The 14,511-nt window shown below is 44.4% G+C and overlaps 1 protein-coding gene across 1 annotated transcript in view; it reads left to right on the top strand.

The window, feature by feature from the left end:
• The first annotated feature begins 476 nt into the window (after positions 1 to 476).
• The window catches only part of Ccnk (cyclin K), a 23,729-nt gene continuing 9,694 nt past the window's right edge, over positions 477 to 14,511 (top strand). The window contains exons 1-4 of the mRNA XM_013017726.1: positions 477 to 550; positions 7,980 to 8,229; positions 8,921 to 9,002; positions 12,232 to 12,363. Of these exons, the coding sequence (XP_012873180.1) occupies positions 8,033 to 8,229; positions 8,921 to 9,002; positions 12,232 to 12,363 (411 nt within the window). The 5' untranslated portion in view covers positions 477 to 550; positions 7,980 to 8,032. The remainder of the gene's footprint in view (positions 551 to 7,979; positions 8,230 to 8,920; positions 9,003 to 12,231; positions 12,364 to 14,511) is intronic.

Here is a 14,511-nt window from a genome sequence, read left to right as displayed (position 1 = left end):
TGGCCCGCGCCTCGCACGCCTGGGCGCGGCCCCGCCCCACCACCCAGGCGCCGTTCCGCTCGGATTCCGCTCAGCCATTGGGCGGATGGCTCGGGGGGCGACTGCTGCCGGCCGAAACGCTGCCAGCCCCAAGGACGCAATTGGCTGGATTTCACCCACGCCCGGACTCTGATTGGATAGCAGATGCCTTTGGCCCCACCCCCGCCCCAAGTTCCGTTAACAGGTTCGGTTGCTCCCGACCTCCCTTTCGTGTGGGGGGGGGGGGGCGGGGAAGATGGGCGGAGCCCTCGGCCTAGCCCCGGCCCCCAGCACGCAGCCGCCACAGGCCCGCGGGGCGGGAGGGGCGGAGTCCGGCGGGCTCGTTCCTTTTCTGGAAGCTCTACTTTCTTCTGATTGGTTGGCAGGGAGCCTGGAGCTCACCGCCCCCGCGGTCGCTTTTTTTTTTTCGTCACCAGACTCAGGGTGGTGACGGAAGTTCCCCGACATTCCGCATCCAAGATGGCCGCCGTCAGCAAGGAGAGTCGTCGCTGAGGGGCTTCTGAGGCGAGGGGTGAGTGACCGACGGAGGGCCTGCTGCCCCTCTCACGTACCTGGAGGTCTGATCAGGGTATGGACGACCACGGCCGTCGGCGGGCAGAGGCCGGCTCCCCGAATCCCACTCCCCTCCGCTAGCCCCGGATGCACGTTGAAGTTAGCGGGCGTCTCGGGGCTGCCGGGGTGCTCCGGGAGGATCAGAGGGGCCCGGCGCACCCCTGGGTCCGGCAGGTGGGAAGCAGGGAAGGGGCTTACACCCCCGCCCAGCCTCCCTTCTCAGTCCGGTCGTGGCGGGTCTGTCCCCCTGTTGGTCGTGGGCGGGGGTGGGGTGGGGAAGACGCGGGGAAGAGAGGTAATTCCCTACCCTGGGGTACCGGGGAGTCACAAGGGCGGGACTGCGGAGGAGGGAGGGACACCCTCACCTACCCGCCTCTCCTGAGGGGTCGATCTGGCCTGCTACCTAAAGAATTGCTGTTTAGGAAGTTGAGGAGTAGGTCTAGAGGTTTATCTAAAAACGCTGGACCTGTCATCTGTGCGATGTACGCTCGGCAACGCACCCTAAACGTGTGCTGCTCGCCAATTAAACGGCTCCAGGTAAGGAACCTCTCCGTTACTTCCGGCTGGGCTTTCCCGTTCCTAAAGCAAACTTGTGAGGGGAGGGCGCGCGCCTTAGGTTTTGATGAATGATCTTGCTATGAAAGCTCAGGGCTCCCCATCCCCCCACCACCTAGAACACGTTTCCGACGTTTCAACTGTGTTAGTATTGATAAACATTTTTCTTAAAATGGTTGGTATTACGAAGATGTTTCATTTGCTAAAGTATATCTAGACTGTAACTAGTAATTACGCAAGACTTATTCTTCACAGGATGAATAATATTTATGTCTAGTTTTAGGGTTTTTCCCTCGACTCGTTTTGATGTGATCTATTCTTCAAGTTTTCAGAGTATTATACTATTTGATTCTTGCACAAGTCACATGTAACATCACATATAACATTCTCATTGTTGATGAGGCTTTAATTTTTTTTTGTCCTAGGGCTTTAACTCTGGGCCTGGGCACGGAGGCTTTAAATTTTTTAATACCATTTCTAAAATTGAAAATACCTGGTCAGAGTCTTGACCTATAAAAATGATCGAGTTCATTTCAGAAGACAGTGTTTGAAAGCAGTGAATTCATTAAGTGTATAAAAGAAAAAAGAACTTTCTTGTTTTCTCTCAAGTTGGGTTTCCTTTTGTAACAAGTTTATTCCACTGGTGGCAAGTGGGAGACTGTTGTTCATTTTTATTTCCTCAGGATACTAAACACAATTGCTCTATCATAGTAGACAAAATAACTAAATGTATATTAGGTAAGATGTATTTAGGTGGGTTTGTAGCCTTTCAAATTACTGAACCAAACATTCACCCTGAGGGTTTAAGCTAAGTTCCCACCATAGAACTACACCACTAGTCCCAGTATCCTTAAAGGGTAATATAATAGGCAAAAACTGACGAAGTAAAAATTTACTAGGAATGGTTAAATGTACAAAACCTCAATTGTCCAGAGTTCCAGCCCCACTACCAACAACAAAAAAAAAAAATTCAGTTGTACTTGTTTGAGATGAGGAAGACTTGTCTTGAAGAAATGGTTCTAGCCAGGTGCTGGAGGGCTCACACATAATCATAGCTACTGAGGAGGCTGAGATCTGAGGACCACTGTTCAAAACCAGTTGGAGCAGAAAAGTCCTCCAGGAGACTCATCTCCAATAAACACTTAAAAACCGGAAATAGAGGGGCTGGGAAGGTGGCTCAGTGGTAGAGCGCTTGCCTTGCATGCCTGAGGCCCTGGGTTCAATTCCTCAGCACCACATAAGCAAAAAGAAAAAAAGCCAGAAGTGGCGCTGTGGCTCAAGTGGTAGAGCGCTAGCCTTGAGCTGAAGAGCTGAGGGACAGCGCCCAAGCCCAGAGTTCAGGCCCACAACCAGACCAAAAAAAAAAAAATTAAAAAAAAAAAACGGAAATAGAGCTGTGGCTCAAAAGGCTAGAGTGGTATCCTTGAGCAAAAGTGACCAGGGACAGGGCCTAGACTCTGAGTTCAACCCAACTAAAAATCTAAATAATAACAAAAAAATGGTTCTAGTATATACTCTATAGAAACAAAGTATCTATGTTGAGAAAGGGAATGTCTTATACTAAAGTAAGACAAACAGTGGCTCTGTCATTTGCTAACTGTAACAGGTTGTTTCATGTCTCTGTGGCTCCACTGGCTCCAAATTCTCCAAGGTAAATTGTGAGAATAAGAAAAAGTAGCTTGGCTGGGTACCCATGGCTCACCCTGTAATCCTAGCCACCCAGGAGGCTGATACCTAAGGATTGTGGTTCAAAACCAACCCAAGCAGAAAAGTCTGTGAGTCTCTTATCCCTTAATTAACCAGGAAAAAAAAAAAACCAGAAAGAAAGGGGAAGGGAAGAGAAAGATGGGAGAACAGGAAGAGTACAAAAATTATTTGAACACTACTATCGATACTCAGCAATGCCATAGGCTGTTTTCTAAACTATGGTCTTATTAATGAAAGTGACTAAATGAAGTTTAGTAAGTAGCCAATTTGTACCATTATAAACAGGCACCATCTTTGTTGGATAAGAAAATTGTGTAATGACTTTTACTACTTTTTAGTTACACTGTTTTGTATAATCTAAATGTTGCAAATGGTTATGTACTATATATATATATATATATATTTTTTTTTTTTTGGTCCAGTCGTGAGGCCTGAACTCTGGGCCTGGGCGCTGTCCCTCAGCTCTTCAGCTCAAGGCTAGCGCTCTACCACTTGAGCCACAATGCCACTTCCGGTTTTTTTCTTTTTGCTTATGTGGTGCTGAGGAATCAAACCCAAGGCCTCATGCATGCAAGGCAAGCGCTCTACCACTGAGCCACCTTCCCAGCCCTGTACAATATATTTTAAATATATTGCTTATGAAAGATGTTGCTAAGATGCCTTGGTGTGCTGCTTATTTACAGAGCACTTGTCATTGAAGAATGCATAAATCAGTCATTTTCATAGTGACCACATAGCTACTGATAAGAACTTTTATAACTTTAGGGTCTTACAAAGAAAAACTGAAAAGTAGTAAGGAATAGGGCTATAGAACTATTCCAAAGTATACAAAATATAAGAAATTATTTTGAAATTATGAAATTGATACTTCGAGTGGAAACATTTAAGATTTCTTTGCACATCTTTTTCTCCTTGAAGTATGTTTCACAAAGGATGAGACAAGATCAGAAATATTTGAAGTGATTTGTTCTGTGACAATGTTGTCCATTTGGTATAATGGGTTTGTTTTATATCTTATTTATTAATGTGTTAAATATCCCGTAATTCAAAAGTCAGTTACAAAAGAATTCAGAACTTATCCTGGAGGTCTCCCAATGGCTACAATGAAGCAATTAGAGCAACAAAATAAATAATAGTGTTTGATTATAATGCAAAGAATAAAATAAATACCCAAGCCTACATTAATAAAGGTAAACAAGAAAGAAGGAACAGGGCTGGGAAAGTGGCTCAGTGGTAGAGCGCTTGCCTTGCATGCCTGAGGCCCTGGGTTTGATTCCTCAGCACCACATAAGCAAAAAGAAAAAAGCCAGAAGTGGCGCTGTGGCTCAAGTGGTAGAGCACTAGCCTTGAGCTGAAGAGCTGAGGGACAGTGCCCAGGCCCAGAGTTCAAGCCCCACGACCGACAAAAAAAAAAAAACTTCATCAAAGCCAGGCACCAGTAGCTCATGCTTGTAATTCTAGCTACTCAAGAGGCTGAGATCTGAGAATCACGGTTCAAAGCCACCCTGGGCAGGAATGTCCATGAGACTCTTATCTCCAAAACCCACAAGAAAACTGGAAGTGGTACTGTGGCTCAAGTGGTAGAGCACTCGCCTTGAGCTGCAGAGCTAAGAGACAGTGCCCAGGCCCAGATTTCAAGCCCCATGATGGGCTCCCCCCCCAAAAAAAAAAAAAAAAAATTTGAGGCCAGTCCAACAAAAAGTTCACAAGAGCCATTTACTGGTGGCTCATGCCTAAGGATCTGGGCAGAAACGTATATAAGACTGTCTCCAGTTAATTAGCAAAATGCCTGATTGGAGTCATGGTTCAAGAGAAGAATGTCAACCATAAGTGAGAAAGCCAAGTGAAAGAGTTCAAGATGGCCCTGAGTTCCAGCACACACAAAAATACAAGACACCATCTCAATTAGTAGCTGTGGTTGCATATGCAGTCTCAGCCAGAGGCTGAGATTGTAAAGCTCACCATTCCAGGCTAGCCTGGACAAGAAAAGTCGTGAGTGTAATTGTACTCCCTCTGTACATCACCTCTATAATAACAATAAAACAAGTTTTTTTTTTGTTTTTTTTTTTTTTTTGGTCGGTCGTGGGGCTTGAACTCTGCTCTGGGCTTGGGCGCTGTCCCTCAGCTCTTCAGCTCAAGGCGAGCGCTCTACCACTTGAGCTACAGCGCCACTTCCGGTTTTCTGGTGGTTTATTGGAGATAGGAGTCTCACAGTCTCTCTTGCCCGGGCTGGCTTTGAACCACGATCCTCAGATCTCAGCCTCCTGAGTAGCTAGGATTACAGGCATGAGCCACCAGCACCCGGCTTAAGTTTTTTTTTTTTTTTAAGTTCATGAGACTCCCACAGAAAAGAGTGGAGATGGTGATGTGCACATATCAACCCAGCTACAAAAGGAAGCATAAATAGGAAGGTTCAAGATCCAGGATGGTAGGTGCAAAAAGTGAGACCCTAATACTAAAAATCACCAGGACATAATGGGTTGGAGGCATGGCTCAAGTAGTAGTAGAATATATGTTAGCTCTGGCTTCAAGCCCCAATAACTTCCAGAAAAGGGGAAATAGGCACATGCTTGCCTCAAAGTCTTCAAAATATGAAAAACCAAGAAAGACGGGAAAACTGCTATTTATTAGAGAAGATAATACTAAGGAAAAAAATCATACCTAAATGCAATGTAAAAAAATGTCCTGAATTAGATCCTAGAACATAAAAGGCATTCTGGAAGAAGTTAAAATCCAATAGTTTATTTAGTTAATGTTATACCAAAGTATATTTCTTAGTACTTTGTTTATATAACATGTTAACTTGCGAATCTAAGTGAAGTGTAGACAAAAACTCTCCATACTGTCTTTATAGCTCCTGTAAATCTACAGGAACCCTTTCAAAAGGGTTTCTAAACAACAAGCCAAAGCTACATAAAAGGGTAGACTTGGTGAAGTCCTCTTTCTGTGTCTGTTCTTCTCTGGTCTCTGTTGGTAAACACTTTTCTTATTATCAGAAGCAAGATGATAGCATTTCTTCTTCTTGTTTATTTATTTATTTTGTTGGTCGTGGGGCTTGAACTCTGGGCCTGAGCACTGTCCCTCAGCTCTTCAGCTCAAGGCGAGCACTCTACCACTTGAGCTATATATAGCGCCACTTGAGGTTTTCTGTTGGTTTATTGGAGAAAAGAGTTTCACGGACGTTCCTGCCTGGGCTGGCTTTGAACCACAATCCTCAGATCTCAGCCTCCTGAGTAGCTAGGATTACAGGCGTGAGCCACCGGTGCCCAGCTATGATAGCATTTCTTTCCTGTCCTTCCTAGGTGTTCGTATGCCATACATACTGTCTTATCCTTTGAAAATCTCAATCTTGATAGTAGGTACTTTGGTATGCTATTGTATTCATTCATGTACTATATTTCATTCAGCTAGCTCCCCATTTGTAGGGAGGTGGGTTGTTTGTAGACTTGCCATTACAGCTTGTTGCATGCTTCCAGAGAAGATTCCTTCCAGTAGGATTACTAGGTCAGAACACATACCTGTGGCATTTCGTTGGATATTGCCAACTTACCCCTGTGACAATTGTGCCATTTTGTATTCCTATCAGAAACATTAAACCACATGCTTTTCCCTGGTCCTATCAACTGTAAATTGTCAAACTTTTGGATTTTTGCCAGTGAAAAATGGTATCTCAGTAGGCTGTTTTCTAGAGCCCAATTTATCAATTACACATAAAAGTATAAATTACAAGCTCAAATAGATTGCTTTTCTCCAGGTCCTTAATTCTTCCTGTAGAGGGCTGGGGCTGCGATCCAATTCCCTTTAGACTTGTAAAGTGTGGGTGCGAGGAGGAGCAGAGCTCTGCGTGTCACCTTTCTCACCAGAAAAAAAAATCAGATGAACTGCTGCAGCTCTGGCCCAGACCCTGGCCCCAGAACTATCATTTTCTTGTTCACCAGGCTGACTTGGCCCTGGCTACCTCTTTGGGAACCCGTGTTTACAAGGGATGTACAGGTTATAGTGGTCTCTGGAACAACTTTTGCTTTCTCTCAACTTGGGACTTTTAAAGGCTATCTATATTCTGAATGAAAGAAAGGGAGAATAGAAAGCATGGGCCAGCCTGGTGCTGGTAGCTCAGACCTGTAATCCTAACTACTCAGGAGACTAAGATCTGAGGATCCTTGTTCACATCCAGCTCAGGCAGGAAAGTCTGTGAGACTCTCCAATTAACCATCAGAAAAGTGGAAGTGGCTTTGTGGCTCAAAGCAGTAGAGCACTAGCCTTAAACTCAGAGAGAGCACCCAGACTCTGAGCTCAAGCCCCATGACCAACAAGAAAAAGAAAAGAAAGCATAGGCAATCTAAAGGGCTCCTTCCTCATGAACCACTTCCTTCCACTGTCTCCCACAATTGCTACATTCATATAACCAGTTTATATTAGGTTTGGGGACTTAGCTAGTGCTCATTAATCCAACCCCATTTTATTTTATTTATTTTATTTTCCTTTTGGTACCAGGGTTGAATCCATGGTCTCACATGCTAGGCAAACCCTCTTCTCATGAGCTATGACCCCCAGCCTTCCTAAGTGAATCTGGTACACTATTAAAGGAAATGCTGACTGTGTGCCTAGAGGGAAAGGATGGATAATTTAGCAGTGTTAATCTTTGTAGAGGGTTAAGACAGCCCCAAGTTTTACTGAAAACATGGAATCTACACCAGGGTAAGACTGATAAAGATAGAAATGGAGTAACATGGACTTGTTACTTCTTAAATTTTGTTTTAATCCTTTAGACTCAATATGGGGAGGAAATGCTATCTTTCTTAGTTATCATAAAATGAGGGATTTACTCATACTAGAATCGCCTAGGGGATGTGTTGAATTGGGTTTGAAGTTAGCTTGAATGTTTTTGATTTTGATACAGCTTCTCACTTGAATTTATAATCCTCCTAGCCTTAGCCTCCAGAGTGCTGGGTCTGCAGGATGGGTCATCATTATGCTTGGCATTGCCTGGGCTTCGAACTGCCAGTCACTAGCGGTGGGGGAATTTTGATCCATCATCAGTTATGTTCTGCAATAATCTGATGCTTGTAATTGTAAGGATACTTACTGTCTCTTTCTAACTTCATGTCTTTTTCTCTTTCTCTTAGGATTCCTACCATTTTCAGAGAAGCTTTTAGAAAGAACAAGCCTAATTCAATAAATGAAGGAGAACAAAGAAAATTCCAGCCCTTCAGTAACGTCAGCAAACCTGGACCACACCAAACCATGTTGGTACTGGGATAAGAAGGACTTGGCTCATACGCCCTCACAGCTTGAAGGACTCGATCCAGCCACAGAGGCCCGGTACCGCCGAGAGGGGGCTCGGTTCATCTTCGATGTGGGCACACGGTTGGGACTGTATCCTGTTCTGCGGTGCAGTTTGCAGTGCATAGGCTCTCCCTCACTCAGTACTCATATTTATCTAAATCTAGAGTTCGATACCATAGACAAATACACTGTCATTTGTCTGTATTTGGACATTTCTTAGTTTTAGTGTTTAAATATTCTGGTTGTCTGCGGGGTGTCTGTGGCTCATGCCTATAATCCTGACTGTTCCTGAAACTGAGATCTGAGGATCATGGTATGAAGCCAGCTCAGACAGGAAAATCTGTGAGACTCTTATCTCTACTAAACCACAGCAGAAAAGTGGGAAATGGAACTGTGGCTCAAAGTAATAGAGCTCTAGCCTTGAGCAAAAGAAGCTCAGAGACAAAGCCCAGGCTCTGGGTTTCCAAGGGGGTTTTCTGTTTCTAGTTTAATTTAAAAGTGTAGACTCAGTGCCTGAGCAGGTTGAACAAGTAGCCACCTGAGAAGAAAGCAAGCACTCATTAAGATCACTGCTGAAAGATACTCAAGGCTTACTACATGCATAAATCTTCAAAGTGCTCATTTTTGTATCAGAATTTTGGCACCCTGAGATTTTCATCTGCCTGCTTTGCCACTGATATTGTTTACTTAAACTTGGTTTTGTTGTTTTTCTCTTCTTTGGTTTTAACAAAGAGCATAATACATAGATGTTACTGGCTAAAGTCCTTAACTAGAACAACAGCCACTATGACACTCTAGCAACTGGAATAATTTATTTTCATCGCTTCTATATGTTTCATTCCTTCAAGCAATTCCCAAGATATGTAAGTATATTCAAATTATAGTGTAACTATCACATTGTTTCTGTGTAGGAAATAGTAGCATAGACTGATTTTCATATTTATTTTAATCATATCTTCCACAAACAACTTGTTTTGATGTGGTACATGATATATACAAACAAAATCAAGTTTGAATACTATTTTTGGTTTGCTTTTGGGCTGATCCTAGGGCTTGAATTCAGGGCCTGGGCATTGTCCCAGTTTTTTTTGTTCAAGGCTAGCATTCTACCACTTGACCCACAGCTCCACTTCTGGCTTTTTGTTTTGGTAGTTTATTGGAGAGAAGTATCTTGGGGATGGTAGAGTGCTTGTCTTGATTCCTCAGTACCACATACACAGAAAAAGCTGGAAGTGGCACTGTGGCTCAAGTGGTAGAGTGCTAGCCTTGAGCAAAAGAAGCTCAGAACAGTACCCAGGCCTAGAGTTCAAGCCCCAGGACTGGCTAAAAAAAAAAAAAAAAGAGGGGCTGGGAAGGTGGCTCAGTGGTAGAGTGCTTGCCTTGCATGCATGAGGCCCTGGGTTCAATTCCTCAGAAGCACATAAGCAAAAAGAAAAAAGCCAGAAGTGGCGCTGTGGCCCAAGTGGTAGAGCGTTAGCCTTGAGCTGATGAGTTGAGGGACAGCGCTCAGGCCCAGAGTTCAGGCCCCACAAGCGGACCCAAAAAAAAAAAAAAAAGGATCTCAGGGAGTTTTTTGAAGCTTAATCCTCAGATCTCAACCTCCTGAATAGCTAAGATTACAGTGTGACCCACTAGTGCCCAGCTTGAGCATTGCTTTTTTCCAATTAATCTTGTTCAAATCTTTTTTATTTAGGTCAAAATGGCCAACAATCATATTGTACTTGTATGAAAATTTACTTTCAGGGGCTGGGAATATGGCTTAGTGGTAGGGTGTTTGGTAGCAGCATAAAGCCCTGGGTTCGATTCCTCAATACCACATAAACAGAAAAAGCCAGAAGTGGCCCTGTGTCTCAAGCAGTAGAGTGCTAGTCTTGAGCAAAAGAAGCTCAGGGACAGTGCACAGGCCCTGAGCTCTAGCCCCAGGACTGGCAGAGAAAAAGAAGAAAATTTAATGTCGTCTTGCCCAAGGTAAATGTAGGCTTAAGGCCATAGGAGAGGTATAAACAGACTGAGGCCTTCGTCAGGAAGAAGGCTGTTGGTACACAAGAGGATGTGACAGCAATTAGCCGAATCTTGAACATATAGAAGGCTGAGATGGGCTATGGCCACAGTCCTACAGAAATCCAGCAGATGCAGGGCATACATGCAGTACATTGACAGTCCTGCTCAGGGTTTTTTGGGGGGTGTTGGAAGACACTAGGGTTTGAATTCACTCAGGGCTTGGGTGCTGTCGCTGTTCTCTTCTGCTCAAGGCCAGTGCTCTACCACTGAGCACAGCACCACTTACAAATTTTCTGATAGGGGGCTGGGAAGGTGGCTCAGTGGTAGAGTGCTTGCCTTGCATGCATGAGGCCCTGGGTTCGATTCCTCAGCACCACATAAGCAAAAAGAAAAAAGCCGGAAGTGGTGCTGTGGCTCAAGTGGTAGAGTGCTAGCCTTGAGCTGAAGAGCTGAGGGACAGCGCCCAGGCCCAGAGTTAAGGCCCACGACCGGACCCAAAAAAAAAAAAACAAATTTTCTGATAGATTATTGGAAATGAGTCTTACTATCACAGACTTTCCTACCTAGGCTGGCTTTGAACTCAGATCTCAGCCTCCTGAGTAGCTAGGATTACAGGCATGAGCCACTGGCACCCAGCCTGTCCAAGGCTTCTTTCCCCACTTTTTTCTGGTTTTTAGTTAAATTTGTATGCTTGTCTTCCTCACTGACTTATGAAATTTTATTTTTTTTATTTTTTTGGGGGGGGTCCGGTTGTGGGGCCTGAACGTGGGGCCTGAACTCTGGGCCTGGGCGCTGTCCCTCAGCTCTTCAGCTCAAGGCTAGCACTCTACCACTTGAGCCACAGCGCCACTTCCGGCTTTTTTCTTTTTGCATATGTGGTGCTGAGGAATGGAACCCAGGGCCTCATGCATGCAAGGCAAGCGCTCTACCACTGAGCCACCTTCCCAGCCCCTGACTTATGAAATTCTTGAGAAGACCATCAGAATCAGCTTTATGCCCTGGCACAATGCCTGACTTCTAGGGTAATCAGAAGCACATGAAGAAAGTGAGGTGTAGGAGAATTGGAGGGGCCAGGAGATGCCAAAGAGCAGTTCAGACCCCAGTGTTCCTGGGACAGCACCCAGCTGATGGTGTCTTATTCCAGCCAACTGGGCAATTTTATAAACAACAGAAACTTACTCCGCTCAGTTCTGGAAACTGGAAATTCCACGATGGAGGAGCTGGCAAACGCCATGTCTGGTGAGGGTGTGTTCCTCATAGCACCCCCTGCTACCTTTTCCAGTGGTTATGGGAGCAACAGCCCATACAGGCCTCGCAGAAGAGCAGAAAGCCTGTGCCACAACACCTCTAAGAACTGCTATGACTTTTCTTTTTAGCAATTTTCTTAATACAATTGACACACATGTGGGCTGGGAAGGTGGCTCAGTGGTAGAGTGCTTGCCTTGCATGCTTGAGGCCCTGGGTTCGATTCCTCAGCACCACATATGCAAAAAGAAAAAAGCCGGAAGTGGCACTGTGGCTCAAGCAGTAGAGCGCTAGCCTTGAGCGGAAGAGCTGAGGGACAGCGCCCAGGCCCAGAGTTCAGGCCCCACGACCGGACCCAAAAAGAAAAAGAAAATTGACACACAAATACTGGTAATGAAACCTAGAGCCTCACATACATTAGGCAAGTGTTCTGTGTCTAAGGAAAATAAATCATAAATAACTTATAAAGATTTATTTCTTCAAGGTCCTAAAATGTTCTTCAACCTTTTATAGTATCAAAATATTTGTGGGTGAGAAGGTAGGAAAATGAAATGGACTGGCTTATTGTGAAGGTCAAAAGTCCTTGTGTCAGCCAGGTGCTGGTGGCTCACACCTGTAATCCTAACTACTCAGGAGGCCAAGATCTAGGTTCAAGGTTCAAAGCCAGCCCAGGTGGGAAAGTCTGTGAGGCTCTTACCTCCCATTAACCTCTAAAAAGCCAGACATGGAAGTATGGCTCCAGGTGGTAGATGCTAGCCTTGAGCAACAAAGCTCATGGACAACCCTTGTGTATATTCCTATGAGATGTTTACTAACAAGCATCAAGAGTTTTTGTCTCTCTTTTAGGTAACGGGAGCTTGTTGTCTGTTTCTGGCTGGGAAAGTAGAAGAAACACCAAAAAAATGTAAAGATATCATCAAAACAGCTCGGAGTTTATTGAATGATGTACAGTTTGGCCAGTTTGGAGATGACCCAAAGGTAAGAACTTTATCTGCCTGCCTTCACATTGTGCTTCTTGGCAATGGCATAATGATACAGGTCTTTGTGTTGACAATTGCTGTTGGCTCCTGTATCTCCCAATCCCTTGAGCATCTAAGAGGGCCTTATGTAAAAGGTAGACCTTGCCTTGTAAAGTAGAAGGAAAGGCCAGGTGCTGTGACTAAATAGGAGAGCACCAAACTTCAGTGAAAATGCTAAGGGAGAATTCTCTGGCCCTGAGTTCAAGCCCCAGTATTGGCGCACACACACATACACAAAAATGGAGGTATGGGGCTGGGAAGGTGGCTCAGTGGTAGAGCGCTTGCCTTGCATGCTCAAGGCCCTGGGTTTGATTCCTCAGCACCACATAAGCAAAAAGAAAAAAGCCGGAAGTTGCTCTGTGGCTCAAGTGGTAGAGCACTAGCCTTGAGCTGAAGAGCTGAGGGACAGCGCCCAGGCCCAGAGTTCAGGCACCACGACTGGACCCAAAAAAAAAAAAATGGAGGTATGCTTGTTTCTCATATGACCTATCAGGAGAAGTGAGTACTTATATTTTCAGTTTGACTAGTATACTGTAGAGACATATTGTACTTCACGCTTAACCACAGAGGAGATGATCCTTATGGCTAATGAGCTAGGGTCAAAGATAGTAGATTTAGGCCACTACCAGGCAAGGATCTAATACAGCAGCTGTGTTTGTGTATATCCTAGGATACCTTGGAGAAGCTGCTCTTTTACAAATTCAGCCTTTACCTACTTATATCACCAAATCAGTAAACCAGTGCCCTAAGCACAGCACAATAAAGTTCTGTAGCTTCAGTGCTCTAGAAATTAGGAATGGAGAGTTGTGACACTAACATGACCTGAGTGAGTAGTAGGGCTTCTTTGCTCTCCTGTCTAACCGTGTGCAACCTCCCAGGTGTGATGGGGGGAGGGACTGAAGGAGAGCACCCTGCATTTGAGAACTGAGAAGACAGAAAGGCAGTTACTTGTGAGTAGCATGGTGCTAATTAGCTTTACTTTAGCTGAGTAATTTTTCCAGTGATACTAATTTCAGTTGTCTTTGGCAAATATGTCTCAGCCATGATACAAAGCACTATGACAAAACAGTCAAAGCACACATGATTTTTGCTGTTGTGGATCTTACAGTTGAGAGTCAGAATAGACTTTAATCAACTAATCATATAACTCTTCGATCATGAGGTACGGAAAGTGCTATGAAATGCTGTCTGCCCAGAGACCCATACAAGTATAGGGCTGCCCTGAGGAAGGCTGCTTTCAGACCTATAATTACCCATCAAGGGAGTGCTTAGAACACTAAGGATGGGCAGACCTGGAGCTGTCCTGTAGCAGTAGAGAAGCCCCAGCATGGAAGCCTGTGGCACACTTGGTAAAAAACTGTTTCTAAATTTAAAGGTAATGTTGAGCTTCTGAGAAACCAAGTGTTGACAAAACAAGAAAAAAAAAAAAAGTTCAGGATTTTTTTATGCTATGCAAAAGTTTCAAGAAATTTTAGCAAGCTTTTATGAGAGAATATCCCAATTAACCACCAGTGGAGCTGGGGCTCACGTGGTAGAGTGCTAGCCTTGAGTGAAAAAGCTCAGGGACAGCATCCAGGCCCTGAGTACAAGCTCCAGGAATTACCCTACCCCGATCCCACAGAAACAGAATGAAAAGCTCAGCCAGGAGCTGGTAGCTCATGCCTTTAATCCTAGCTGCTCAGGAGGCTGAGATCTGAGGATCACAATTCAGAGCAAGCCAGAGCAGGAAAGTGTATGAGTCTCTTATCTGCAATAAACTATCAAAAAAGCCAAAAGTGGCACTGGGCACTGTGGTTCAAGTAGTAGAGCATTAGCCTTGAGCAAAAAAAGCTCAGAGACAGTGCCCAGGCCTGAGTTCAAGCCCCAGGACTAGCGCCAAAAAAAAAGAAGAAAAGATTTTAATGTAATTTTTTCAGAATGGTTCATTATTGTTAGTTTTTGCTAGTCATTATACAAATATAGTCCCAACCAGCTATCAGTAGTATTCATTTGTTAATGAAAACAAGTGGATATACAGAAAGCAATTTTTTTTTTTTTTTTTTTTTTGTCGGTCATGGGGCTTGAACTCTGGGCCTGGTCGCTGTCCCTCAGCTCTTCAGCTCAAGGC

This window comes from Dipodomys ordii, unplaced genomic scaffold, assembly GCF_000151885.1.
Source record: "Dipodomys ordii isolate 6190 unplaced genomic scaffold, Dord_2.0 Scaffold2, whole genome shotgun sequence".
NCBI lineage: Eukaryota > Metazoa > Chordata > Mammalia > Rodentia > Heteromyidae > Dipodomys > Dipodomys ordii.
Note: the sequence above shows the minus strand (reverse complement) of the source record. Positions and strands in the feature narration are given on the sequence as shown.